General features: G+C 60.2%; 3 protein-coding genes and 1 long non-coding RNA gene across 11 annotated transcripts in view; 2 read left to right on the top strand and 2 right to left on the bottom strand.

The window, feature by feature from the left end:
- ACOT7 (acyl-CoA thioesterase 7) overlaps positions 1–3,262 on the top strand; it is a 102,132-nt gene extending 98,870 nt beyond the window's left edge. For both annotated transcript variants that reach the window (XM_038537793.1, XM_038537794.1), the window contains exon 9: positions 2,871–3,262. In XM_038537793.1, coding sequence (XP_038393721.1) covers positions 2,871–2,969 — 99 coding nt within the window. In that variant the 3' untranslated portion in view covers positions 2,970–3,262. The remainder of the gene's footprint in view (positions 1–2,870) is intronic.
- LOC111095976 lies at positions 3,103–6,530 on the bottom strand. 2 transcript variants are annotated; one of them, XR_005359838.1, is made up of 4 exons: positions 5,823–6,530; positions 4,075–4,273; positions 3,488–3,692; positions 3,103–3,301 (listed from the first exon to the last, which is right to left on the bottom strand). It is a non-coding gene; the product is annotated as an uncharacterized LOC111095976 (long non-coding RNA). The 2 variants fall into 2 exon arrangements; XR_005359839.1 differs by lacking the exon at positions 5,823–6,530 and adding an exon at positions 4,360–4,934.
- A 416-nt stretch (positions 6,531–6,946) lies between these two features.
- On the top strand, positions 6,947–18,266 carry GPR153 (G protein-coupled receptor 153). Of its 6 annotated transcripts, none has more exons than XM_038537789.1 (7): positions 7,894–8,266; positions 8,555–8,815; positions 11,189–11,656; positions 12,062–12,491; positions 14,652–14,844; positions 15,354–15,538; positions 15,677–18,266. In XM_038537789.1, the coding sequence occupies exons 3-7, from the start codon at positions 11,301–11,303 to the stop codon at positions 16,301–16,303; spliced, it is 1,791 nt and encodes a 596-aa protein (XP_038393717.1). In that variant the 5' UTR covers positions 7,894–8,266; positions 8,555–8,815; positions 11,189–11,300; the 3' UTR covers positions 16,304–18,266. The 6 variants fall into 6 exon arrangements, with proteins under 6 accessions (XP_038393713.1, XP_038393716.1, XP_038393717.1 ...); XM_038537786.1 differs by having other exon boundaries at positions 8,555–8,863; XM_038537785.1 differs by lacking the exons at positions 7,894–8,266; positions 8,555–8,815 and adding an exon at positions 6,947–7,048.
- A 1,722-nt stretch (positions 18,267–19,988) lies between these two features.
- On the bottom strand, positions 19,989–20,995 carry HES3 (hes family bHLH transcription factor 3). Its single transcript, XM_038537792.1, has 3 exons — positions 20,915–20,995; positions 20,724–20,805; positions 19,989–20,353 (listed from the first exon to the last, which is right to left on the bottom strand). Exons 1-3 carry the CDS (start codon positions 20,993–20,995, stop codon positions 19,989–19,991), a joined length of 528 nt encoding a protein of 175 aa, XP_038393720.1.
- Between the last annotated feature and the right edge of the window lie 6,556 nt (positions 20,996–27,551).

The raw sequence follows: 27,551 nt of genomic DNA, 5'->3' as shown, positions 1-27,551 counted from the left end.
CAGAGGAAGGAGAAGCAGGCTCCACACTGAGCAGGGAGCTTGACACTGGGCTTGATCCCAGGAACCTGGGATCATAACCTGAGCAGATGGTTAACTGACCAAGCCACCCAGACACCCCTTGAATGACCCACTTCTGCCCACACTCTAGGGTGCCCCTGGGGACGACTCCATTTGCTGCTCTTCCCTGGACCCTTCCCTGCTCTTCTGAGCCCTGAGAGCCTTTGGCTGGTGACACAAGCACTTGGGGACCACATTCCTTGTGCAAATCCCATGTCTGCCAGTTTGTAGAAATGCTGGTAGAAAGCATGGACTGGAGACATGGAAAGGCACCCCTCCCATCAGGCTGGACCTGGCTCCCGTGGACTCTGCAAACGGCCTGGGTGGCCATGAGTCTCCATCCTGCTGCCATGCCCATGCCAAGCTCTTGCTCTTGTTTTTGAGAAATTATTTTCTTTCCTAGCTCTTGCCTTTTCCTTGCTCCAGGGATGGAAACTCCACCAGCTGGAGGGAGGCCCCACTCCAGAACCCTCAACAGAGAGGGGCTGGGCCTTTGGAGCTGGGAGGACCCTTGGCACGTGGCCCAGCCCACGCTCTCCCCTTCAGCCAGCTCCCCTGTTTGCCACCTTCAGGACCCAAACACTCTGCCCGTGAGCTGGTCCTCCACTCCCAAGGAGGGGCTCGGCCATGCAGCTCTCCTGAGCTGTGGCCTTTGGCTGCAAATGGATAGGAGCCACAGTTCCCCTCAGCCACACCAAGCACATTCCACAGCGGGGAAAGAGAAGGCCCCTACTGTCCCAGCCTGGTGGCCTTCACCTTGCATTCTTGGACTCTTTGGCTGTCCCCCATTTGGTACAGGAATCGATGGATAGAGGGCAGAGACCTGCTACTCAGTGTGGCCTCCAGGCCAGCAGCATCACATCACCGGATGCTTGTTAGAAATTAATCTCAAGGGGCAGCCCTGGTGGCTCAGCGGTTTGGTGCCGCCTGCAGCCTGGGGTGTGATCTTGGAGACCTAGGATCGAGTCCCGCATCGGGCTCCCTGCATGGAGCCTGCTTCTCTTCCTCTGCATGTTCTTCTGCCTCTCTCTGTGTGTCTATGAATAAATAAATAAAATCTTTAAAAAAAAAAAAAAAGAAAGCAATTAATCTCAGGCCCCTAGACCCCCTGGATCAGAATCTGCATGTGTAAGATCCCCGGGGGACTTATGCACATGGAAGCATTGGAGAAGCCCTGGCTGGGCATGTTATGCCTGCGTTGCACAGGAGCCAGCCCCATCAGAATGCGGCCTGGTCTTTGTGGGGTGCCTTCAGCAACAAGGATTGGCCCCCTGGCCCTCTTGCCCCCAGAAGGCTCCCCCTTAGCACTGCCTGCTCTAACCGAGAGAACATTGTTTCCCTAGGCTGTTTCAGGTTAAATTGCATGGCCTCAAATTTCATTTTTTTAAAAAGTCAGCCAGAGATGAAACCAGAGCAGCAGGAGGGCCATCTTCACTAACGCGTCTTGGAAAGCCACCACTTCCCACATGTGCTCCGAAGACTCCAAATAGGCACCGGAGCCACCATAAGGAGCATGATCCCAGTTCTTTAAATACCCTATGTCCCACTGGCTCTACGCCACGAGGTTTTGACAGTTTACACCTGGTGACATTTAGCGAACACTTTCTGAGAAGGCTGAGGGGGAGGAGATATTTGGTTTAACCTGACATTATATCCTCGGGCTGATTGTTCTCTCTTTTGCCAATATACCATTTGCCTGTAAAACACTTGAGCCTAAAAATAGCCGCTGGGGCTTGGTGTCATTGTGGATGAAGGGCAACTGCCCCATTTCTTTGGCTTTCAGACACCCTTAAAGTATCACAAGGAAAACGTCCCCGAGGAATCAGCGCAGCTCTTTCAACCTGAATTCGTGAGCAGGGCGGACCAGAGGGAACTTTGCAGCGAATAGATGGGGCCTTGGGGAGTGACCGCTGCCCTTAGCGGCCAGGCCAGGCCACTCTTTTTTTTTTTTTTTTTTTTTAATTTTAGTTTAGAGAGAGAGAGTGGGAGAGAGGGGGTAGGAGCAGAGGAAGAGAGAGAATCCTCTAGCAGACTCTGCTGAGCACAGAGCCCAAAGCGGGGTTCAATCTCACCCTGAGATCGTGACCTGAGCCAAAACCAAGTCTGATGCTTAAAACTGACAGCCACCTAGGCTACTCGTAAAAGTGAAAGGGGGCACCATTCAGTCGTGCCAGGTCGGCAGGCAAAACCCAGCCTCCAGCTAATTCCCTCTGAGCAGTAGGCTCTGTGCCCCCTCACCCCCTACCCGGAGTATGGGGACATAGCTTCTTAGGTTGCTCAGAGGAAAGCGACAGAAGGGGTGAGTGGGACCCAAGGAGCCACTTCCTGGTCATCTGCCGTCCCGGGCTCCCTGCCCACAAAGTGATCACTATTGCTCCTGGTACAATAAAGTGGCCTTCCTAAGGTCACACAGCCAGCCCAGTGCTTATCCCCACTTGCCTTTGGGGCAGGGGCTGTGAGCTGCTAGCATTCCCTGGGTGTGGACCAAACGCAGCCCTCCCCTCACTCAGCAGGGACCCTCTTCCTTCCTCACACCCACAGGCTGCGTTTTAGGCCTTCCTTCCCACGTTTCATTTATTGTCTGCATTTTTAGCAGAAGTTCCTTACCACAGAGGCACTGGGCTTGGGATTCCACCTGCTGTGAAGGGTGGTGTGGGGGTGCCTGTGCTGCTGGCATCCCTACAGGGACTTCTTCCCGTGGGTCCCAAGGCCAGTGCCTGGCAGCCCGGTGGGGCCTTCTGAGTCCTCCTGGGGCAGGGCCCCGGCCTTGGCCCCCGGTCTAACCTGTCTGTCTCTATGTGTGTGGTCCACAGCCCGAGACCGAGGACGAGAAGAAGCGCTTTGAGGAAGGCAAAGGGCGGTACCTGCAGATGAAGGCGAAACGGCAGGGCCGGGCCGAGCCCCAGCCCTAGAGGCCATCCTCACGCCGGGCCCCGGAGTGGCCCCAATGTCTCGTCACTTAGAATTCACCCCCTTGGCCAAAAACCCAATCCACATTGAGAGCTGGTGTTGTGTGAAGTGTTCGTCTTGCAGTGTTAACCTGTGCTCTCCTGAAAACCTACACACCAAAGCTTTATTTCTATCACTCCTGTGTAAGTGCTACAGTGTTGTCCCTGCCTCCAGAGGCTCCCTAGGGAATACTTGCGTGCACACTGTTGGTGTGTCAAGAATCCAGCATCACTAATAAAGCTGCTGTTTGGCTGGACGTTGGTCCTGGGTGGTCATTTGTCTTGGGGCTGCTTTCCTGTTGGGCACAGGATGCAGGGGCCAGAGGCTTCACGGACCCACCCCTCCCTTACCCCCCAGGGTGCCAGTACCTGCATACCCCAGAACTCAGGTTTGCCCCATGACTTGCTGGCTGGAGAGAACACCCCTTCCCTCCCAGGGCTGGTTCCACATCCTGGCCTGGAGACACCAGCACCCTGCTTACCGTCCCTCCAGCCTACGCAGGATGCTAGCTCTGAGCTTCCAGTGGCCTTTCCGTAGTTGGGGGTGGAAGGTGCTTTCAAGGACTCAGGGAGGTGCCTCTCAAGAGAGAGCTGAGCCCACCTGACTGGAGCATGCCCAGCATATGGGAGCCCTGCCCTGGCGCTCCTTCCAGCCTTTCATGGAAGCAGCTCTGACACCTTGGCGCTCTGGAGAAAGAGGCAGGAGGTCTAGCTCCTTCTGCTAGAAGGAGCCTCCCAGCTGGTGCCAGGGCCCCTGTGCCCGTCATACAAACCCCCACATACTCAGGACAAGGGATCATTGGAAAGGCTTGTGGGGTGTGAGTCTGAGGGGCAGTGCGTGTGAATGGTGCCTATGTACAGCTGTGTGTGCACACACATCTGTGACCCTGTCTGTGCACACATGTGTGCATGTGTGAGATGAGGCTGTGCATCATGTGTCATTAGCACATGTCACCTAGGCCAGCAGCCTTGGGGAGCAGACAAGCCACCAAGGCCACTACAGGAGGGCAGGGGGGGTCAGTCCTTCACCCCCACCCACGGCTGAGAAAGACTCCTTCACCAGGCACACCTGGTGGTGAGAGAATGTTCCCGACTCAGGCTTATCCTGGAAGCCTGGAGATGGAAACTGGCCACAACAGCTGCAGCCTCACACGGGGCTCCCTCGGGCCCAGAGAGAGAGAATGCAGCTCCAGGTGTGCAGAAACACCCACCAAGAGCTTCGGAATCCGTCTCAGGCCTCAAGCCCAGCTGACAGGGTTATTTCCTGCCTAGAAGCAGGGGGAAGGAATAGGCCACATGAGGCCATGGCAGCAATCCCCTCAGCCGCCCCAGCTCCACCTATGCCCATGCTGACCTGAAGGCCATGGGTGGTGTCCTGGGCTGGGGGCCACTGGGAGTCCTGCCCTTCAGGTCCAGCAGAAAGCCCAGCCCCAGCCAGCCAAACCATGGCCTGTCAAACCAGAACAGTGCCTGAGCCCTTGGGTTCCCCAAGGGAAAGTGGACACCAGGGCATCTACATCCTTCTCAGGGTTGGCTTGGCTACTCATCTGTGTGGCTTTGGGCAAGCCAGGTGGTACCTAAAATCGCTTCCCAGGGCAGCTGGGAGGAGCCCAGGCTAATGAAGCGTTTTGTACAAAGCCCTCAGAAAAACCATGGGAGGCCCATCTCCACCTGCCCCAGAGCCAGCCGAGCCCAGGACAGGGACACTGGTAAAGACAGCAGTGGGTGAGCTGTGCTGGAGGAAGGGTGCTGGGGGCCTAACACCCAGGGCAGGCTGCCCTCTGCTGGCAGGGCAGTAGATGGCCAAAGCCTAGGGCTGACTAGATCACTGTGTTTGCCTTAGAAATGTCACACTTGGGATCCCTGGGTGACACAGCAGTTTGGCGCCTGCCTTTGGCCCAGGGCGCGATCCTGGAGACCCGGGATCGAATCCCACATCGGGCTCCCGGTGCATGGAGCCTGCTTCTCCCTCTGCCTGTGTCTCTGCCTCTCTCTCTCTCTCTGTGACTATCATAAATAAAAAAAATTAAAAAAAATAAAATGTCACACTTAAAAAAAAAAAAGTCACACTTGGGATCCCTGGGTGGCTCAGCAGTTTAGCACCTGCCTTCAGCCCGGGGCATGATCCTGGAGACCCGGGATCGAGTCCTACATCAGGCTCCCCACAGGGAGCTGGCTTCTCCTTCTGCCTGTCTCTGCCTCTCTCTCTCTCTCTCTCTCTCTATTAATAAAATCTTAAAAAAAAAAAAAAAAAAAAAAAAAAAAGGGCAGCCCGGGTGGCTCAGCGGTTTAGTGCCGCCTTCAACCCAGGGTGTGATCCTGGAGACCTGGGATCAAGTCCCACGTCGGGCTCCCTTAATGGAACCTGCTTCTCTCTCTGCCTGTGTCTCTTTCTCTCTCTCATGAATAAATAAAATATTTGAAAAAGAAATGTCACACCTGATTGCCAGCCCCCCCCCTCCGTGGCTATTTATAACCAGGGCCACCTGGTCAGGGAGCTGGCCCATCCATGGAGGACTCACTAGGGGTCCTGACTGCCCAGAAGCCACACACACGGAGCATATGGCCCAAGGCCCCCCCACTAACCAGTCTGTTGAGTGTCTGGATACAAACACCTTCACTTTTACCTCAGAGGACTGACCCTAAGGCCTACCCTGGGTATCCTAACAGCTGTTCCTAACTCCCTGGGATATACGGCGGGGAGGGGAGCGCAGGAGCCAGGCAGTGGAGTGGTATAAGCAGCATTGGCTGCATTGGGTTGGGTCTGGTCCTGTCTGGACAGGTGCCCCCTTCCTCCAGCCACGGCTATGCACTTACAGATACTCCCCAGGTGCTTGGGAAGAGCGGTGCCCGGCCAAGCAGCCCAGAAGTGACTCCAGGCACTCTGCCCAGGGTGGATGTGATCATGGGCATCCTAGAAGAGACCGGCAGCGTCCACTGCCTGGATGGGAGACCAAGGTGCCAGCAGTCTCTCTCTTGTGACTCCAGAGGCCTCTGTCAAGGGCACTGATAGAATTCCCCCTAGATATCCATGGGTGGCAGCCTACGCCCCTGCTAGAAGTGCTAAAGCGGGGTATGGCTCCTGAGGTGGGGCACCAGGAGTTCTAGGTTGAAGGCCTGGCCTCTCCCAGCTGCACTGTCTGGGTTCCAGGTTGAGAGAACATTTCCGAGCCCGTGCGCGTAGGGGCAACCACCCGGCCCTCTGCAGTGGGTTCACCATTCCGGGGTGGAATCCTCCTCCTCCCTTCTACTCTCCCACCACCACCACCCCCATGATAAATGTGAATCCTTAACTGGCCCAACCTGACCTCTCCCTGCCCCAACCTCGATCCTGAGAGACTCCCCAGTTCCTGGAAGTCACTAATCCTCAGGCACCCCACCTCTCCTCCATTCCCATTGTTCACCTTAGATGGCTCACTCCGGCAAGGCCTCCCTGAGCCCCCAACCCCAGTCCATTCTGTCCCCGGCCCCCTTGCCCCGCCAGCCCGCGGAGCTGCGGGCCTTCCCGTTTCCAGGGGGCTTGGAGGCCACATCGGGGCCCTGGGCCGACGCGGAACGGCAGCGAGGGCCGCGGCTGAGCTCGGGGTCCCAGGAGTCGCCGCCCTCCCCAGGCGGCTTCAGTCCCGCGGCGGCGTGGCGGGGGCCAGGGACCGACAGACGCACGGACAGACTGACGCGGCGGCGGCCCGCGCCTCGGAGGGCGGGGGCGGGGGCGGGGGCGGGGCGGTCCGCGGGGCGGCGCGGAGGCATGCGCCCTGCTCCGCCCCCCGCCCCCGGCCGCCGAGCGCAGCCAGCCGAGCGGCGGGAGCCGAGCGCGGCGGCGGCGCGAGGGGCGCGAGGGGCGCGAGGGGCGGCGGGCGGAGCTGAGCCGAGCGGAAGGCGCGGCCCCGGCGGCGCCGCCAGAATGCCCCGGCCCGCGGGCCGCTCCGCCGCCAGCGCCCCCCGCGGCCCCCGGCGGCCCGCGCTCGGCCTGGGAGCGCGGGAGCCAAGCCGGAGCGGGAGGCGGGAGCGGCGAGCAGGAGCCCCGGGCGCCCGAACGCAGGGTGAGCGCCGCCGGGGCCCGGGGTGCGCTGGGTTGGAAGGACCCGCGGCCGGAGCGCTGCGGCCGGGGCGGGGCGGGGCGGGGCGGGGCCGCCGGAGTCCGTCCGAGGGGCCGCCTTCCCGCCCTCGACGGGGGCACCTCCGGGGTAACTTCCCCGGGGCCGGCCTCCCTCTCCTCGGTCCCTCCCCCACTCCCGCGTCTGGCCCGGCCACGCGGCTTGCAGGGAGCGGGGCGGCCAGTCGGGGGCCCGGGCCCACCCCGCCCGGAGCAATCCGCTGGGGCGTCCGGCTCACGGCCCGCGTCGCGGACGCGCCCTCGGGGCCGGGTAGGGCCGGGTAAGGCCGGGTAGGGCCGGGGTCCGCGCGGGGCCGGGCGGGAGTGTGGAAACGTGGCGCCGCAGGGCCGGCGGGGGCGGGGGGGGGGGGCGGGGGCGGGGGGCCTGCGGGAGACGCGGAGGACCGCGCTGAGCCCCGCCCTGGGCGGCCGCGGTCCGGGCCCGGGGGCCGCTAGGAGGCAGCGCGGGCGGGGCGCGACCGGGACGGGGGTGGGGCGCCCGGGGCCAGGTCCGCGCGAGCGGCGCCCGCCTGGAACCCGGGGAATCCTTTCAAGTTCTCGGTTCTCTTTGTTGCGCAATAGAGCCCCGGGGCAACGAGGCTTCATTGGCCGGGGGCCGTGACGTCACGCCGGGGCCCGCCCGCAGACCCTGCGGAGGGAGTCCTGGGGCCTCCAGGTGCCACGCCCGTCACACCTGCAGGCGGCCCTGCGATGTGCTGTGGGGGGAGGGGAGGAGGGTCCCAGGATGGCGTTGGAGGGGGGCGGGACGCAGGAAGCCCCAACCCGAAATGCAGGGCGGGGACACTTTGAGTATTGCGGGAGAAACTTGCCGCGGGGGGTGGGGGGTGGCGACACCTGGGTGTCCCCCCTCCCCCAGCACTGGCTGGAGGCCAGCTTGGGTCTGGCCCTCAGTGGCTGCTGCTCCCTGCGGAGAATGCACTGCTGGTGCGCGATCAGCCCGGGGGAAGGGGTCTCCCAGTGCCTGTGCACTGGGAGCCCCTCTCGCTGTGCATTTGGAGACCTTGCTATTAACTCCGCGGTGACATTTCCTCCCCCATCCCAGCACCTCCGCTCTCCGGAGTCACAGACTCCAAACCTAGCCCTGGCCTTTCCACCCTGTGTCGCTGTGGATCAGTGTGGGGACAGCAGGACCCATCCTGCAGGGGTAGGGAGTTGAGAAAGGCAACCTCAGTTCAAGGAAGGACAGATGCCTGTTCCTGCTTGGGTGTGGGTTAGTTAGGGTCTGGGCTTGGGTTTGAAAAGCCAGGATTTTGATGTCAGCCAAGTAGGGTTTGAGTTCTGGTTCAGACACTTCATAACTCGGGCAAATGATTTTACCAACGCTGTCTTTACTTGACTGTCTTTAAAATGGGGATAGTGTCAGTGTTGATCACATCACCTTTCTGGGGACACTAACTGAGAGGTTAGTTCACACTGCTTCCTCCCTCTCCAGGCAAGGCATGTTCTCCTGCCCACAGACCTAGAGCCTTTCCCTGCAGCGAGACATGGGTAGGCCAGACAAGGGGAAGACCCGGCACCATGAGAGGTTGTGCCAGTTCCAGCCTGTGGCCCCTTCCCCACCACCCTCCACCAGGGATCAACAGGGCACAGGGTTACAGAGTCAGGCAGAGCCACTGGGGGTACTGAGGGACTGCCTCCGAGTGGGACAGCCAAGGAGACCCAGTGCGGGTGGAAAGAGATGCTGGCCTACCAGGTGCATGCTGAACCCGGCTTCCTGTTTGACAGTGTAAAGATCTCTGAGGTCTGCAATCTCTGGCCCACAGCAGCACCCACACCCTGCCTGCTCTGGACCCCTGGGAGGCCCTGTGGCCTTCTCACCCTGAAGCTCCCTGTCCCAGGTTCTGGTTGGAGTGACTGTATCTACCCACACGTCTGAGGCTTACCCACACCCCCCAAGCTCAGCCGCTTGGCCCTTAAGGGGCAGCAGAGTTCAGTGAGATGAGAGGGCTGTAGTACAGATTTGTACCTGGCAAGCATTCATTGAGCGCTTACTGTGTGCTTGGCTCCATCCCATGGCATAGCTGTCTACTACCCATAGCACTTTCCCGGGCAGGTATCGCATCCAGCTTACAGATGAGTAAAACGAGGCCCAGCTGAGTCAGTAACTGCCTGGCAAGCTAGAGGTGGAGTCCAGCAGCTCTTTATTCAACCCCATGTGGCCTCTGTATGCTGAGGTTGGAGGGGTTTGCTGGATACTGGAATGGCTGGAGGGTCCGATGGGGCCACCCCACCACCCACACTGGATCTCGAGGAGGGGAGAAGAGGAGGCTCTGTAAGCAGAAGGCTAATGTTTGGGAAGGTATTTCCCTGTCCCCAGAAGCCTTCCAACTCCCTAGGAGGCCCTTAAGGAACAGTGGTACAGTCCAGAAAAGACTCCTCCCCTAGGTCAGGGGTCTGGGCAGGCCCATGGCAGGGGCACGGAGATGAAGGAGACTCATCCCTGAGAGGTCCTTTGGTATTGGGGTTCAGGCCACAGACAGACCAAAAGAACTCTGAACAAGACAAGAAGGGGTGTCACAGCAGGACCAAGTATTGCTTCCCCTGCCCCGAGAGCCCGGGGCCTGCAGTGGCCTGTCCATTCCAAGCTAGGTAACAGCCCCTGAGGAATCACATGGCTGTGCCTGGTACAGTAGGTGCTCATAAGTGCTGGGGGTAAGAGAATCACAAGCAGTAAAATTAAACAGGCTTCCAAGTAAAAATGGCCAAGTGCAGCAGAGCACACAGTAGGCCTGCACTTCTTCCCGTGCTGCCTTCCCTAGGCTATGGCCAGAGAGGCCTATTGTGGGGCCTCACCTCAGAGGGACTAGCCAGTACTCTGCACAGGGGTGTGGCTTGGGGCTACTGGGCAGGGAAGGGGGAGGGAGGGACTTACAGCCTGGCTGTTGGCATGTCAGCAGGAGTGCTTCTCTGCCCTGTACATTCCGCCCAACATCCTGTGTCCCTGGCTCATGGCCATAAGCTATCGGCAGTTCCTCCTTGGGGTCAAGGTCTGGTCCCTTTGGCTTTCTACAGGCCCATGTTGTCCAAGGCATCAACAGCATAATAATGACCACCTCCCCAGAGCATCTCTGTGTGATACTTGCCCCAGGGTTTTTTTGTTTCTGTTTTTGTTTTGTTTTTTTTAATTTTTGTTTATTTATGATAGTCACAGAGAGAGAGAGGCAGAGACATAGACAGAGGGAGAAGCAGGCTCCATGCACCGGGAGCCCGACGTGGGATTCAATCCCGGGTCTCCAGGATCGCGCCCTGGGCCAAAGGCAGGCGCTAAACCGCTGCGCCACCCAGGGATCCCCGCCCCAGGGTTTTAAAGATGTGTCTGTCCACCCCAGCCTCCTCTTGGAAGAATCATCATCGTCCCCGTTACAGAGGATGTAGGCGTAGGGACCTTGCTCAAGCCACACAGCTAGTATGATGGAGCTTAATTTGAATGCCAGCCTGTGGCAGTGCCTGGGCCACCCACAGAAAGCCAGAGCCAGTAGGTGATGGGCCCAGACAGAGTAGGCTGCTTGTTGCCAAGATGGCCATGGAAGTGGTCAGTCTTCAGATTACCCCTCTTGCACAGGGAGGTTTAGGGGGCTTACCCTCTAAGGCATGTCCTCATTTGGCCAAATGAAGTAGGACAAATTAAGATAAGGGCCTCTGATGTTCCCTGGGGACGCATCATGTGGGCTGTGTGAGATTTGGGATACTTAGGGTGAGTGTGTTGGTTCCCGGGCAGGGCTAGGGCACCGGAGCAAGATAGCCCAGCAGTGCCAGCCTGGCTGCTTCCTGGAGGATGCAGCTGCCCCAGAAGCAAACCCAGATTCCATACCTTGGCCAGGAACGGGTGGGAGGGAGCATATTAGCACTTTTCAGGCACCCCTGTCTGTGTTCCCTGGGTGCCAGGGACATGGGCTAGAGGCCCTGGAGTAGACAGGAGGGCAAAGCATCCCAGCCCAAGCCAGGACCACACCAGTAATGGTGCATCAGGGAACCCCTCCATCTCCCACTGCAAAGAGCCACAAGAGCTTTGACGCTGTAGCTAGAGGGACTGTCTGAACACTCACTGGCTTCTCCCCCACTGCAGATGCTCGCGGTCCCTGATGTCTCTGAGCCACCACGTGTGAGGGCTGTTGCTCTGAGCCAAGGCCTGCCCCCAATGAGGATGTCTCAGCTGCCGGCCAGCTCCTGTCTGCACCATGAGTGATGAGCGGCGGCTGCCTGGCAGTGCGGTGGGCTGGTTGGCATGTGGAGGCCTCTCTCTGCTGGCCAATGCCTGGGGCATCCTGAGCGTGGGTGCCAAGCAAAAGAAGTGGAAGCCACTGGAGTTTCTGCTGTGTACGCTTGCGGCCACCCACATGCTCAACGTCTCGGTGCCCATTGCCACCTATGCTGTGGTGCAGCTACGGCGGCAGCGTCCCGACTACGAGTGGAATGAAGGCCTCTGCAAGGTCTTTGTCTCCACCTTCTACACCCTCACCCTGGCCACCTGCTTCTCCGTCACCTCCCTCTCCTACCACCGCATGTGGATGGTCCGATGGCCCGTCAACTACCGGTGAGCTCTTGGGCACATGTGCTGTTCTTAGAGAGGGGGATGTGTGGGCAGTGAACGCAAAGGCCACCTGGCATACCTGTGCACACAGACACCCCGGGGTGACGACAGTGCCCCACACCTGTGTTGTGTGGGGGGCAGGCAGGGAAGCTGAGGAAGGGCTGCTCTGGGCTGCACACCTGTGTGTGCATGGGCGTCCACAGCATCCAGGACAGAAATGCTCAGTGAGAGGGATGTGTGCCACCATGCATGAGGATCCCCTGTGCAAGGGACCAGGCCCCCCTCTGTTGGCTGTGCCATAGTGATGATGTACCAGGGGGCCAGGGCAGTGGGGATCCTTTGCAGGACCCCAGGGCTCTAGGAAGACCCTATGAGTGACACCTCCGTCCTGCCCCCACCTCATGCCAGGCTGAGCAACGCCAAGAAGCAGGCAGTGCATACGGTCATGGGCATCTGGATGGTGTCCTTCATCCTGTCTGCCCTGCCTGCCGTCGGCTGGCACGACACGAGTGAGCGCTTCTACACTCACGGCTGCCGCTTCATCGTGGCTGAGATCGGCCTGGGCTTCGGCGTCTGCTTCCTGCTGCTGGTGGGTGGCAGTGTGGCCATGGGTGTGGTCTGCACAGCCATCGCCCTCTTCCAGACACTGGCTGTGCAGGTGGGGCCGCGGGCCGGCCACCGAGCCTTCACCGTGCCCACCATCGTGGTGGAGGATGCGCAGGGCAAGCGTCGCTCCTCTATCGACGGCTCTGAGCCTGCCAAAACCTCGCTGCAGATCACGGGCCTGGTGGCCACCATCGTCATCATCTATGACTGCCTCATGGGCTTCCCCGTGCTGGTGGGTGAGACTGTCTCAGTGGGTGAGATGGGAGTCTGTCAGGGATGTGGACTCTGGGACAGCCCTGGGGCTGGGCATGCTCCAGGCATCCAGTCCTGGGCTGGGGGTGGGCAGGCAGTATTATTATCATCCCCATTTTACTGATTTGGGAACTGAGGTTCAGAGTGGCCCTGACCATGACCCACCTAGAGTTAAGGCAGCTGGATGAGGACTGTCCGGTGACTGTGGGGCCCAGGATCTTTTCTGGCACACTGTAGGAGACATTCCTCACCAGAGTGAGGCCATTCAAAGCAGAGGGTATGGAAGGTGAAGTAACATGTCCACCTGGCCCAAGAATAAACTCCATTCAGTAGTCATGCCCTTGTACCCATGGGGCTCCAGCCCAACCCCCTGGAAGGTCTGGAGTTGGATCGGGAGGGGTTTGGGGCAAGGACCAGCCAGTGATTTTGTCTAAGCAGCAGCTGGGCAGGGCTGTGTCTCTAGAGTCATTGTAAGACACAAGCTGCAAAAAAAAAAAAAAAAAAAAAAAAAAAAAAAAAAACTTAAAAAAAAAAAAAAAACAGGGATCCCTGGGTGGCGCAGCAGTTTGGCGCCTGCCTTTGGCCCAGGGCGCGATCCTGGAGACCCGGGATCGAATCCCACGTCGGGCTCCCGGTGCATGGAGCCTGCTTCTCCCTCTGACTGTGTCTCTGCCTCTCTCTCTGTGTGTGACTATCATAAATAAATAAATAAATAATTTAAAAAAAAAAAAAAAACACAAGCTGCAGAAAGTGGCAGATGGGATGGCAGCCTCATAATCAGGGGACATACTCAGGATACAGGCCCAGGCAACCTGTGCCCCCACCCTTTGTGGGCCTGGCACACAAAGTACCCTCCCCCAGGTACTGGACTCTGTGTGCAGTGGAGCCCGTGTCTCTAGCCTAAGCTGATGGAGAGAAGGAGTGTGTATAAAATCATGGAGCCAGAAGGGGACAGCTGTGGAGGAAGAGTCTCCCCAGTTTCTCTTCAGGGCATGGAAGGGGGTGCAGTTTATGGAACTCACTCCATGCTGCAGGCCCCATATGATGTCTGGGATCTTTACCTCACTCTATGGGGTGTCCTTGGCCCATTTCACAGACCAAGAAACTGAGCCCCAGAGAGGTATAGCACCTTTCTGAGGGTCACACGGGCTCACTTAGCAGAACCAGTGTGATGAGTGTATCATACTCATTTCTGCTTTGATGGAATAATTTAGTGTCACTCTGGGTGGGGAAATGAACTCTCCTGGGACAGGAGGAGCGAAGGTCCCTGGACAGTGACCCAAAGGCTTCCTGGTTGATTCTCAGAAACTACTTTGATTCTCCTCTGAGGTCCAAGGCCTAGACACCCCCCTCCCCACCCCACCCCTGGTGTAAGGACAAGCCCAGAGAGGATTGAGGATGGCAAGAAAGTCCCTGAACTGGGAAGCTTGAGACCTGGTTCTCTCTCTCTCTCTCTCTTTTTTTTCTTTTTAAGATTTTATTTGGGATCCCTGGGTGGCGCAGCAGTTTGACGCCTGCCTTTGGCCCAGGGCACAATCCTGGAGACCCGGGATCGAATCCCACGTTGGGCTCCCAGTGCATGGAGCCTGCTTCTCCCTCTATCTATGTCTCTGCCTCTCTCTCTCTCTGTGACTATCATTAAAAAAAAAAAAAAAAAAAAAAAGATTTTATTTATTTATTCATGAGAGACACACAGAGAGAGAGAGAGGCAGAGACACAGGCAGAGGGAGAAGCAGGCTCCATGCAGGGAGCCCGATGTGGGACTCGATCCTGGGTCTCCAGGATCACACCCTGGGCCGAAGGCAGTGCTAAACCACTGAGCCACCCGGGCTGCCCAAGAGACCTGGTTCTCCAAGCCTGTTTCCTCTTCCCAGAAAGGGGTGGATAGACCCTGCCCCCGCCCTTGCTGCCCGGTACCATGTGAAGGGCTGTCCGTGCACACATGGGGCTGTAGCTGCTCATGCTGGCAGCCAGCAGCTCTTGCTGGACAGGGACTTCTGCTCACACTCTGGCTCTTTCCTGCACAAGAGCCTCTAGCCGGGTCTGTGGGCCCCTCCTCCAGCAGGCAGAAGTGAGGCTGGGAGGCGAGGCTGTGTAACAGGGCTGCTGCCAGGTGCCAGGCCGAGCTGTGTGCCCACAGGTGGTGAGCTTCAGCAGCCTTCGGGCGGATGCCTCGGCACCCTGGATGGCGCTGTGTGTGCTGTGGTGCTCGGTAGCCCAGGCTCTCCTGCTGCCCATATTCCTCTGGGCCTGCGACCGCTACCGCGCGGACCTCAAAGCCGTCTGGGAGAAGTGCATGGCCCTCATGGCTAACGATGAGGACTCAGACAATGGTGAGGATAGCCTGGGGGAGGCCCCTAGGGAGAGTGGTGCCTGGGGGAGGTTAGCAGGATAACAGCTGTCAGGTGACCCACCCCCATGACACTGAGGTGACCACGTTCTCAAATGTGCTTGAACCCCTATGGGACCTAGGTGGGGTATGCTCCTCTCCAGCCTCGTTGTCCCAGGCAGTATCTGTGAACACCAGACTGAATGTGTTCCACAGGCCTTCCACCCTTAGGGTTCCCTGGGGGGCTCCTGCAGACAGACCCAGGTGCTGGCTCGCCCCGGCAGTAACAGTGTTACCCTAGGTTGAGCCTTTGCTCTGTACCAGGTAACATCATGTGCCATCCCATGGAGGAGGAACCTGGCCCAGGTGATCTCCCCTGTCCCACAGCTAAAAGGTGGCAGTGCTGGATTTGAACCCAGCCCCCTGCCCTGTGTATGTCTCTAGGGATGCCTAGAACTCACTCCCTGATGCCCCCAGGTTTCCATGGCCCTAAGCTTTTGCCTAATCCTGCAGATACCAGCCTGGAGAGTGGCATCCCCCCGGACCTGGTGCTGGAGCACTCCCTTGACTACAGCTACGGAGGGGACTTTGTGGTCCTGGACAGGATGGCAAAGTATGAGCTTTCTGCCCTGGAGGGGGACCTGCCCCAGTTCTACCCGCTGCGGCCCCTGCAGGAGGACAAGAAGCAGTACCTGCAGGTAGGGTAGGGCTCCAGACACTGAAAGTGCAGGGGCGAAAGGGTGTGGGCCGTCCTCTCCCCAGGCTCGGCCTCTGAGCCCCGCGTCGGTCCCGTTTTCCAGGAGGGCAGCCCGGGTTAACCCCGCCCGTCCTGACAGGTCCCGCCCACGCGACGCCTGTCCCACGACGACGCGGAGGTGTGGGCCGCCGTGCCGCCGCCCGCCTTCCTGCCGCGCTGGGGCTCAGGCGAGGACCTGGCCGCGCTGGTGCTGCCCGCCGCGCCCGACCAACGCCGCGCCAGCCTGGCAGCCTTCGCGGAGGCCGCGCCCCCGTTCCGCCCGCGCCGCCGCTCCGCCGAGAGCCTGCTGTCGCTGCGCCCCCCGGGCCCCGGCGGCAGCCCGCGCCGCGCCCGCGCCTCGCCCCCCGGCGGCCCGCGCCTCCGCCCCGGGCCCGGCGCCCGCTCCGCCTCCGCCTCGCTGCTGCCCGACGCCCTCGCGCTGACCGCCTTGGAGGGCGAGCCGCGGGCCCCGCGCCGCCCGCCCGCCCCGCCGGGGCCCTTCCCCGACAGCCGGGGGCCGCCCGAGGACGCGGTGGCCCCTGGCGGAGGCGCGCGGCGGGGCCCGGGGCTGCGCCCGGCTGTGCACGCGCACGCGGGGCCCCCGAGGAGCGGCCTGAGCGCGCCGTGGGGCGAGCCCGGCGGCAGCACCAGCAGCTTCCTGAGCTCGCCCTCCGAGTCCTCGGGCTACGCCACACTGCACTCGGACTCGCTAGGCTCCGCGTCCTAGGGCCTGCGTGCGGGCTCCGCGTCCTCGGGCCTGCCCGCGCTTCCCCACGCGCGCCCGGCGGGCCGGGCCGCCCACAGGGACCAAAGCACCAAAGATGCTAACGCTGACCCAGGCCAGGTCCCGGGCAGCACCACGCGGGGCCCGTCCATGGCGCCTGGCCGTGTGCCAGCCCTCCCTGCGTGACTGAGCCATGAGCCATGGGCCACGGCCTGGAAGGGTGGCAGCTGCCGGGCACCGCATCACGGGGCAGAGTGAGGCTCGGCTTGGGTAAAGGCGAGCTCTGCACGCCCCTATGTGCCTCGCCCAGCCCTAGGCAGCGGGATTGGGGGGGATGGGGGTGGGCCGCAGGGAGTCTGGGGAAAGGGCCACCACCAGACAGCACAAAACCCAGAATTGCCGCCTGCTTTCCACTTTGCATTGTAACTGTCTCACCTTAGCAGGGGGTGGCAGGGTACAGAGGGTCTCTAAGCACAGGGGTCTTTGGAGCCCAAACACACTGTTTTGAGCAGGTGTTCCTGCTCACCAGTTCTGCCTCTGTTTCCCCATCTGTCATGAGCAGGTGACCATATTAACTCTCAGGACTGTTTGGAGAAGTCTCCTGGTCCATGTGCCCCGGCCCCTGAAGGGACAGAGTGTGAGAGTATCTAGGGCCCTCTGTGGGTCCTCTGTGGGGGTAATTCTTCAGTGTGCGGCCTGCTGTGGCCTCAGCACCTGGGGCCTCCCACTCTCAGTGCCGTTGGCCCGCCCAGGAACTTACCCCACCCACACCCCAGCTAAAGCACAACACTTTGCACCATCACCCACCTCTACCACTGTTAGCATCCCCACCCTCATCACTCTCAGCCACCTCTGTGACTCTCACCATGAAGATCGTGGCTCCATGATCTGAAAGAACTGAAGCAACGGAAGAATGGACTTCCTTATCCTGATGCCCCAGGGAAGGGGTGAGGCCTCCCAGATTCTAGGCTTAAGGCCTGGTCCCTGCTTAGAGTCCTACCTCACCCTGGGGGATAGGGCTCTTTGCTCTCTTCTGGGCAGATCTCCCCTGGGGCCTGGGGCTTGGCTTTGCCTGGGTCTTCCATGGAGAGACCCTAGAATCAGGCTAAGCAGAGGTCCAGGAACAACTGTGACCTTGAGCTGAAATGACAGGCCAATGCAGAGGTTGTCTTGTCCTGGCCCCTGCCTCCACACAATGGCCCCTGCCCAGAAAAACCTGGAGCGGATTCCAGGGCCAGCACGCAGCCTGCCTGCAGTATGTTCCCTCCTGCTCTGTAACCTGGAATTGCAGCATTGCCCTCCCACCCTCTGGTGGCCAAGCCTATCTCCTCACCCGGCCCCAGGAGAGGCTCCTGGGAGGGGTGAGAATAGGAGACTGCCTATCCAGCTCTGTTTCAGAGGCCCTGCTAGTCCCTGGCTGCCGGGCAACGTGGGAGGGATGAGCTGGCCACAGGTGAGCAAGGCAGGAAACTGCAGTACAGCCCCTGCCATGGGAGGGGCCACCTCTGGCCAGTGCTGCTGTGCCTTCAAGGACCAACATGTCATGTGGGGGCAGAGATCATCAGCTAGCCACTGTGTCGGTTCTCTGCATCTCACCACCCCCACCCCCTACCGCCCCTCGCTCAGGCTGGCCCATTTGTCACATTGGGTTTTTACTCTGTGTATTTCATATCCTATGGCAATACTTGCAGGGAGACATGGTACCCCAAAGTCCCTCCAGTTCTGGTTTTTACAAGAAAATAGAGGACCCCAAACGGAGGACCCTGGGGCTCCCTCTCACACTTTGTGAGCCTCCAGGCTTATTTGCTGCGTTCATAAGCAGCAGGACCTTAGGCTCACAGGGGAGGGAGCTCGGTCTTCATACCACCACCCACCTAGAGCCAGGGATACATTTGTAGTTTTTTGACAACTGAGCATTTCTTTTCTGTACAGAATACAATAAAAACTTCCTATGATTTGCACCTGGCATTCCAAGGCTGGTTTCATGAAAACACACTTTTCTAGAATAGAGCTAGCCATCTGCCCCCAAACGTCTCCCTCTCTGGGGCCCAAATTCCTCCTAGTGTGCCCCCCTTTGGGGTGGTGCCCTTTTTCTAAGCAAGGGCTGCAGCCCCACCCAGGGAGTGAGGCTGGCCTGGAGCAGCAACGGGATGGAGAGGTAGGGTGTGCCCCCAAAGCCCTAATAGCAGAAGCCCTGGGAGTGCAGCTGGTAGCCTCGGCCCCAGATATGGCTATGGCCTCAGGGGCGTCTAGCCCCTGCGGGGGTTGGTTGGTTCAGGAGGGCAAGCGTAGGGCCGGGCCGGGGTGGGGTGGGGGGTTGCAGCTCGCCGCCTCCGGAGTAGGAATTTCAAGGCCGCGCGCTGGGTCCGCAGTGTAATGTCGCCACCTAGTGGCTAGCAGAGGGATGAGGGCGGCTGTCCCGGGCCCCCGTCCGCCCGCCCCGCGCAGTAGGGGGCCGAGACCCAAGAGGCCTCCCCCCAGACCGCCACAGCCGGGACCCCTTCCCGCCCGTGCTCCATCCAGAGAGCCCAATGGGTGGAGTGGGGGAGCCTGGCCGCCCTCTCCTCGCAGTGTAACCAGAACCGGTTTAGCACACAGGCAAAGCAGGGGCCCTCCTAAAGGAGAAATGTTTTATAGAAGTCGGTATTTGTAGCTCAAAAGATGCACCCAAGTCGGCATCGTGGGAGAAATTTGGACCTTCACGGTCTCTTTACACCCATTTCACAGGTTTGCCCTGTCTGCGTTCTGGATTTCAAGCTGGAAGTGCCCGGATGTCTTCCGGGGCTCGGCGCGGGATTCCCGTTCCCCCTCCCCGGGCTGGTCCTTGAGAACCGGGACCCCGGGCTAGAGTCCGAGCACAGTCGTGACCTCATTTTCGGACGCGCAAACGGGGGCAGGCTGTCGAGGGCCGCGGGCTCGGCGGCTGCCCCAGAGGTCGGGAGGCGGGGACCCTCGGGCGGCGCGCGGGGAGGTGCGGGCGAAGCGCGCGGTGGGCGGAGCATCCTGCGGGGCCCGCGGCGCAGCTCCGAGCGCTCGGGGCGGGTCTTCGGGCGGGGCGGGGCGGGGCGGGGCGGGGCGGGCGGGCCGGGTGGGCCGGGTGGGCCGCGCCGCGTGCGGAGGGGGTGGGGATCCGCGGCAGCCGAGGGGGTCCGAGGGGGTCCGAGGTGGGGGCGGGCCGGGGGCCCCTCGCCGGCGGGGCGGGACCCGGCTCGCTTTGTGCCGGTGGGAACCGGGCGTCCTCGGCCGGCTGAATGGGCCGGGGCGGGGCAGCGATTCTCCTCGCTGCGAGGGGTCCGCTCTGCGCCGCTGCCGACGGCGACCTTCCCACCGCGGCGAGGCTGCGGGGCGGGGGCGGGGGCGGGGGGGGCGGGCTGCCCGCCGGGAGCCCTGGGAACGAGGCGCGGCCCGGGACGTCCCCTCCCAGCCCCGCGAGAAGGTGGGGAGGAGAGACGGGGGTCTGGCTTGAGTCGGTGGGGCTGCGGTGGGGGCGGACCCCGGCCCCCTGCGGCTCCGTGTGTGTCCTCGCGTTCGCGGGCACGCGGCCCCCTCCCAGCCGCCCCTGCCTGGGGCCGGGGCCGGGGCCGGGGCCGACGACTGGGGTCCCGCCGTCGCCGCGGGCGCGCCCTCACCGGCCTCTGCGTCCCCAGGCCAGACGAGGGCCCCCTTGAGTCCGAGGCCGCTCGGGCCCTCACCACGGCCGCCAAACGCCCCGACCCGGCCCCGGGCTCTCGGTGCACTGGCGAGGCGCCGGCTGCGGCCCCGGGACGCTGGAGGACGGGCCGGGGAGATCCCCAGGGAAGAGGAGCCGCGGACCGGAGCCGCCGGGGACCGGAGCGGGGCCCCACAGGGCTGGGGCACAGGGCCCGAGCGGCGCGGCGGCCTCGGGGCTCCGGCCGGCGCTGTCCATGGTGCTGCCACCTGCGCGCTCGTGCGCCAGGGGGCAGCGCAGGCCGCCGCCGCCCTCCTCTCCGCGCCGCAGAAGCTGGCTGACGCCGGGCAGGCCGCTGCGGAAGCCCGACGGGAACTCAACTCCGCCGGGGACCGGCCAGAGCCCTGGGGGGAGGGGGGCGGACGGGAGAAATGAGAGGGCGAGGGAAGAGGAGGGGAGGAGGAGCGGTGGAGAAGGGGAAGGGGGGGACGGGGAGGAAGAGTGGCAGGGAGGAAGGGGAGGAACCAGGCAACCCGAATTTCTTTCCCAGGGTCCAGATCTTCGCCCACCCGGATCACAACTGCACGGGTCTGCAATGTCTTTGCAGCCTCCTGCCTCCGGCACTCTGCGGCCCCCTCCTCCCCCAGCTGCCCACTGCCTCAGCTTTCTTCTCCATCCATTTTTCCTTTATCTGGCCTTGTCATGTCCGTGGCTCTGACCCAAGTCATCCCCACCCCGCAGCTCCTCACCCTGCCCTTCCGGGTGCCCTCCCACCTTGCACCGAGTTCTGAAGACTTTTCATGTACTTGACGCTCAGCTCCAGGATGTCTGCCTTCTCCAGCTTGCGTTTCCGGATCTGCAGATCCGTGGAAAAGGCTCTTAGCGGGGCAGTCCAACTTGGAGGAGAGGAGGTTAGGGGTGGGGGGGTTGTATCACCCCCACCTCACCAGGTCCCCACATCTCACCTGGTGTGAGTAGTGTTTTTCCAGCAATGACTTCAGCTGCTCCAGGGATACGTTGATGCGTGCCCGTCGCTTCTTCTCCATGAGCGGCTTGGAGATCTGTGGAGGGGTGGCATTTTAGGGGAGGGCCACAGTCCTCTCCACGTCAGTCCCATCCCACCCCCGGCTTGGCAGGGTCCCCAGACTGTGCCCTTCAGGGCCCCCAGACCTTGCGGAAGCTGCCGGCATGGCCACCAGAGCTGCCCTGGGTCCCAGGCTTAGTGCCCATGTTGTCGTTATCTGCGCCTGTGGGAGGCAGTGCCGCCTTTATAGGGGCTCCTCGTTTACATGTCAATGAGGCCCTTCTGGACTCGAGGAACCCCGAGGGGGAGGAGATGGGGGGGGGGAATGCACTGTGAAATTCCCCACCTCCCTCTGCCCGACCCCCTCTCTCAGTCCGGGTTCATTTTCACCTCCAGGAACCCTCCTCTCTTCCAAGGGACTCTTAATTCTCCTTTCTCAGTCTTTCCTTTATCCCTCTCATTCCTTTATCCCTCATCATTCCCTTAGTCTGGGGTCCCCTCCCATACACATCCCTCCGTGCCCTGTCCAGTCCCCTTGTCTAGTGTCCATAGGTACTGAGCCTCCACTAGGCCCACTTACTAGGCTCCTTCATCTCCAACATTCTGGGGGGGCACTCACCGAGGAATGTCCTTCAGCCCAGCAGGCTCTGAGCCCCACTAATGACTCTGACAAGGTGCCGGGCTTCTCTGGGCCTGATGAAGATGCGGAAGCAGGGAGGACCCGCCAGCGAGGCCTTTCTGCGGGTTTCACGCTCTGGCCACGCTGGCAACGCCACATTAGCCGCCCTAATGTTGGGACAATGCAGCGATTTTCTGCCTGTGGCTGCTCAAAGCCGGGCACAGGCTGGGCCCGAGGGGGCCAAGCAGCAACATGTGTCCCATTAAAGCGTGCAGCCCGCCCTCGGGGCCAGTCTCCCCCTGGCTGAGGTCTGTTTTCCCGTGCAGAGGTGTAGCCTGGGCTCATGTGCCCTCTGGGCCCTGTTAGGCCCCAGTTCACCTCTCCTAGCTGGGAGGAGGCTGCAGACAGCCTCAAACCGGGAGGAATAGAACAGCCTCCCCATCCAAAGATGTGGGTTTCCAGGCTGGACATGTGAGGCACTGACACTTTCCCTCACAGCCTGCAAGTTTATTTACACCAGTCTTCTCTCAGTCCCAACAAATGTAAGGTGAGGGTGGGAAAGACCACTGATCATATGGGAAGAACACCATTCTGTGCTCTTGGAGGTCTGGGATCCCCAAACGCTTTTTATTATTCAGGGTGTGGTTGGACCCAGGGAGCTCAGTGGAGGAGGCACTCACACCAGGATGGGTTAGGCCTAACAGCAGGACTGGTGCAGTCTCCGGTGGGGCCCCAGGAGCAGGACTCCAGTAGCTGTGACTGGCAGGCTGAGGCCCAGAGGAGTGCCTGGGTTCATACCCTGTACTGGGCTCGCAGGGCCTCATTTCAGGGTTTGTAAAACGCAATGCAGGTCCCCACAGCTGCTCTGGAGGGTGATGAAGAAAGCAGGGACTCAAAAGTTGTGCAGTTGAGCCCTGTGGCAGAGGAATAAACAAATTGGCCTTTGCAGGGACTCAGCGTGAGGGGGAAGGGATATTGCTGGGTCTTGGGTGGGCCCCCTCCCCCCTGGCTCTCTGGACCCGGGGTTTCTTCTCCGCGGACACTCGCCCCCCTCCCGGAGCAGTGAAGGGCCCTGCCGCGCAGAGGCGTTCTCAAGCGCCAAACAGCGTGGAGAATCGCGCCCCGCCCTCCTTTCAGGCCCAGGTTGCGTGGTCCGCGGCTCCAGGGTGCTCTTCCGTCTGGGCTGCAGGCCGCGGGCCGGACCCGGGCCGGGCCGGGCCCCGGTGGGGCGGCGGGGCCGAGGCCGGACGGCGGGCGTTGGCACGCGCCGGGCAGCTTTGAAGCGCGGGGGCTGACCGGGCCCCATGGGCCTCTGTGCGTTCCTCTGGCTTGGGGGGTGGCGGCCCCGTACAAAGGCGCCGCGGGGCAGGCGGGCGGCGCGGCCGGGCACAAAGGGGGCAGCCGAGTGTTAAGGGCATTGTGCCGGCCCCACAAAGCCCGCCCGCGCCCGCCCCCTCGGGGCCAAACTCCGGGCGCCCCGCCGCGCACGGGCTTCCAGCTGCTGCACATCTGCACGGAATCTGGGCGCGCGCCTCGCTCCGCGGGCCCCCTCACCCCCGCCCCCCGCTCCCGAGCAGCGCGGGCTGCGGGGCAATTTGTCCCCTAATTATGATCCCTCCCCATAAACCGCCGCCCGCGCCTTTCAACTCTGGCGTATTAGCTAACTAATGGCCCTCGTCTTGCGCTCCTGGCCCGCCCTCTCTCCAGAGTTAGGGCTGCCGTAAAGGGGCCCGCGGCCCGCCCCTGCCCGCACCCGGGCATCCTGCCCTCCTCGGGCCATCACTCCTCTTGAGCCCTGGCCGAGGGCTCCCGGCCGCGCTGGGTGGGGCCGCTCACGTGGGTGGCTTAGTGTTTTCCTAAGCAGTGGAAAATTGACCGCAAAATGAGCTAATTCGCAATGTTCTGCTTTGGCTGCGGGCGGCGAGCCTGGCGGGGAGGCCCGAGCTGGACTCGCAGCCGTCAAATCCCACCCCCGCCCATTTAATGGGCCTCCGCCTCCGCTGCCCCCTACCCCTACCCCAAGCACCTGCCCCTACGTCCCCTCTCTCCCCATCCTGGGACAAGTCCCTGGGCTGAGGTGCCCCCCACACACATACACACACAGACACACAGCTAGGCTGATTTCATCCCGGCTTTACAGGTTTCCCACCCCAGCCCGGCTCCCCACCCCGAATAGCCCTTAAGGGGGCTGAAGGTCGCACAGAACCCCGGGCGGATTCCAATCCCCCTGCCCGGAGAAATCCCCACTTTACCCACAACTCTGGCTCCCGGGCAGCCACTTCCCCACTGAGACCCAATTTCTCCCTCAATCTGCTTTTGAGTCCTGAGCCTGAGCGTCCTACCCATGCTCATATTCCAATGGGGTGTGTAGAGATAGGGAAGGCGAATTGGGAGGGGCGGCACCCCCTCCACCCCCTTCTCTGAGAGCAAGCAGGGCGAAGCGCTCTCAGGCTGCAGGGAAGGACATGGACCAACTTAGAAGCTGGGCTTATGCAAACTGGGATGTAGGCCACCGACTCCTTTTCCATCTTTAGCATCTGGGATCCCTAGGGGGGGCTTGGAAAGCAGCACAAGTTCGGGCAAAGCGCTGGGGAGACCCAGGCTGCGCTTTGCTCATTCAAGGAAAAATTTCCTTCTATAGTTCTGGAGGCCTCTGGGGGCTTCCAGGAATACTCAGAGCCCTCAGCTTCCTCAGGCTTGGGAATTTAAGGCAAAAAGTGGCCTGTGACTTTGTTCTTCCTTTCCCCGTTTGGTTTTCTCAACTTTGGCAAAAGAAAGAACATTACAGAGCAACTAAGCTCTGGCAGAAGGTAGAGAGGGGGGTTTACAGGTCCCGGGACAGGAACCAGAGCAAATATTCTACAGTCCTCCCGGGTAATGGCCCTGTGTAGCCTCTCCACCCTGGGTGAGAAAGCCCCTTCCCTTCCTGCAGCACCCAGACATTGAAAGCAATGCTAACTGGTGAGTGCCGCTGAGGCCACCGAGGGTGAGGTGAGTTGGGGGTGGGGGTGGGGAGAAATGCACCGTTGGTCTCTGCAGCTGCATTTCAAAGTGGAATGAAGTGATTGCTTCGTGTAATTAACTATTGGGACACAGCGAAAGCTCTGAAATGACTCAGCCAATTGTCTCCAGATGGGGCTGGAGAGGCTGCGATTGTTTAACTCTCTTTAGCTGTGTTGGGACTCCGAATAGTCCGGGCCGCAGAGGGCCCTCCAGGGGACAAAGGCTGGGACTCCAGTGAGTGCATCAACACTGAACCGGGCTGGCCCAGCTCAGGGAGAGTGAATTCAGAGAGACCCCCATTGTCCCAGCCCTTTGTGTTTCTCCCCAGCTGGCTCTAATCTTTAAATATTTACCCGGCCCTTTTGTGCACATATGACTTATGCACTTCAGGCTGATGTGCTCATAAATTACGCATCATTTACCCGTTTCCAGACTAGAGAGAGGGGGCTTTCATGCCTGGAGCCCAGAGTGGCCAGAGGAAGGAGAAGAAAAGTGTTGGAGGATCAGTGTTCCCTCCTGGGGAGAGTTGCAGCTACCCTGAACTGGCCCCTCCTGGCCTCCACGTGGCAAGTGGATGGGACCGAGGGCCTGTGAGTGACAAGGAGCCCCAGGAAGCTGCTCTAACAACTGACCAGGGGCCCACCTGCAGGGAGGAGGGAGAGGCCAGTTCTCAGACTCTATCTAACGTGGCCGGCGTGGCTTATCTCAAGCTTGGACAAGAACAAACTTCTCACCCTGGGAAGCTGGTGTGTTGAGGTGCTTGGTCATGCCTCATCCTTGCACCTGCCTCCAGCTTGCTCGGGCTTTTATCCCCTCTTCTACATTCTCTCCACAAAGGAGCCCCATTTAAGAAAAAGAAGTCTGATTTCATCCCAGCCTGAAGTTTAACTTGGAAAAGTCAAGGAGGTTCTTAGAACCCTTTGAACCGGAGGAATCCCTGCTTAGGCGTGGGATAGAAAGCTACCTCAGCTGGTGGGCGAAGACCAGGAGGAGGGGCGCCCAGGGGAGACCCAGCAGAGGGACCTTCCTGCATGAGAAAGGGCTCCCTTTGTGCTTGCCTCCAAGCTCCAAGAACAAAACACATTCAAATGCTTATTTACAAAAGAAGGCAAGAGAGGCATCCCAGGGCTGAGTAGTTCACCTTTATTTTCTTATAATTTTATGGGCTGCTTGTTCTCCTGCCTGGGGAGGACACTGGAGAACAGGATGCAGAATGGACTTCTTTGATCAGATTGCTTTCCTCTCTGGTTGGAATGCAGGTCTCTGCATATGTTTCTGTCCGTACCTCTGGGTGAACTGTTTCTCTGTGCATCTGTCCATCTCTGTGTGTAACTTTGTTTCTCTGGGTCTATGCCAGTGCATGCATATATTTGCTTACTTGGCTCTTTCCTCCATTACTGCTCTGTGAATTATGGGCCCTCCCTGACCGATTCAGCAACTCCAGGCACTTCTTAAAATTCCCCTTCCCTCTGATCTGGCCATACATGGCAGGGGACTGCTTCCTCTTTCTTCCTTCTCCAAGATGAGGCTGATGGAGATGTATGGTCTAAAGGGAAGTGGTGAGCAGAGGAGAAAGTGTTGCTCAGGCTCACCTAACTGGCTTTCCTGTTGCTCTGTGCCCCTAGAACAGGGACAGTCCCTGACGGTGAATCAGGGCCCTAAATCAGTGTGGACAGCAGATGCCAATGGCCAGAAAAGGAGTGTCCTGGGGGCAGCTCTCTGCCCCAGGACTAACTTCACTCCCAGGAGTGAAAATGCAATGATCATTCTCTAGGGTCCCTGAGGCATCCCAGCATTGGAAGAGAGGTACTGAGTCTGGGTGAGAGCATCAGAAATTGGGGGCAGTGTCAGGAGCCTGAGGTCTCAGCCTGCAGTACACCATGCCTCCTTTTTTTTTTTTTTTTTTTTAAGATTACTCTTTTTTTTTTTTTAAAGATTTATTTATTCATGATAGTCACAGAGAGAGAGAGAGAGAGACAGAGAGAGGCAGAGACACAGGCAGAGGGAGAAGCAGGCTCCATATAGGGAGCCTGATGTGGGATTCGATCCAGGGTCTCCAGGATCACTCCCTGGGCCAAAGGCAGGAGCCAAACTGCTGCGCCACCCAGGGATCCCCCATGCCTCCTTCCTAACGTGGCACTGCAACTGGGCAACTTTGGATTTTAAAACATTAAATCTCCTTTCAATTCCCAGGAACCCAGTTTAGCAAATGTCTTCTGAACATCATTTAAACCTGGTACCGGGCTTTGCAGAACGTTATCAATACCTGATGGTGAAATTAGGACCCCTACTTTACAAGAAGCCGAGGTTTGGAGGTGATTTGCCCTAACTTAAAAAGCTGGGCCAAGGCAGTGCAGAGAGGAGGATTCAGTCCCAGGCTCCCCATTCTTCCCTGACCCCAGCTGCTCAAACGCCAGGCCTCCAGCCAGGTCCTGTGGGGACAGAAGAGTGTGGGGCAGCCAGAGGCTCAGAAGCAGGCTTGGTTGACTGCTGTGCACAGCCCGCTTGGTCTCAGGACTCTCTGACCCACTACTCTGGGCTCCAGCCTCTCCCGGGGCCTGTCCCCTATCCCAACTCCCGGCTTCCTTTCTCCTGCCTCTTGAGTCTGCAAACTTGGTGCCCGCGCTCCCTCCCTCTCCATAGATGCCCTTGCTCTCATTTTCAGCAGAAGGCTGAGTGCCCCAAGACCTAGCTCCAGCCTCTCTTCCATGCTGCCTCCTAACCTTGGATCCCTCTCTCTCCTCTCCATTCAGACTGGGCTCGGGTCCCACTTCTACCCCACCCACAGTTTACTGCACTCACTTGCTTACTTGCCTTTCTCCTCCTCATCCCTCTGTGAGCTCTCCCGGGTGAGAACAGGAACCCTTTCAAAACAAGAACAGTGTCTGATTTAAAAAGTAAATGTGGGGATCCCTGGGTGGCGCAGCGGTTGGGCGCCTGCCTTTGGCCCAGGGCA

Source organism: Canis lupus, chromosome 5 (assembly GCF_011100685.1).
Source record: "Canis lupus familiaris isolate Mischka breed German Shepherd chromosome 5, alternate assembly UU_Cfam_GSD_1.0, whole genome shotgun sequence".
Lineage (NCBI taxonomy): Eukaryota > Metazoa > Chordata > Mammalia > Carnivora > Canidae > Canis > Canis lupus.
The sequence above is the reverse complement of the archived record's forward strand: the minus strand, read 5'-3'. Positions and strand labels throughout refer to the sequence as shown.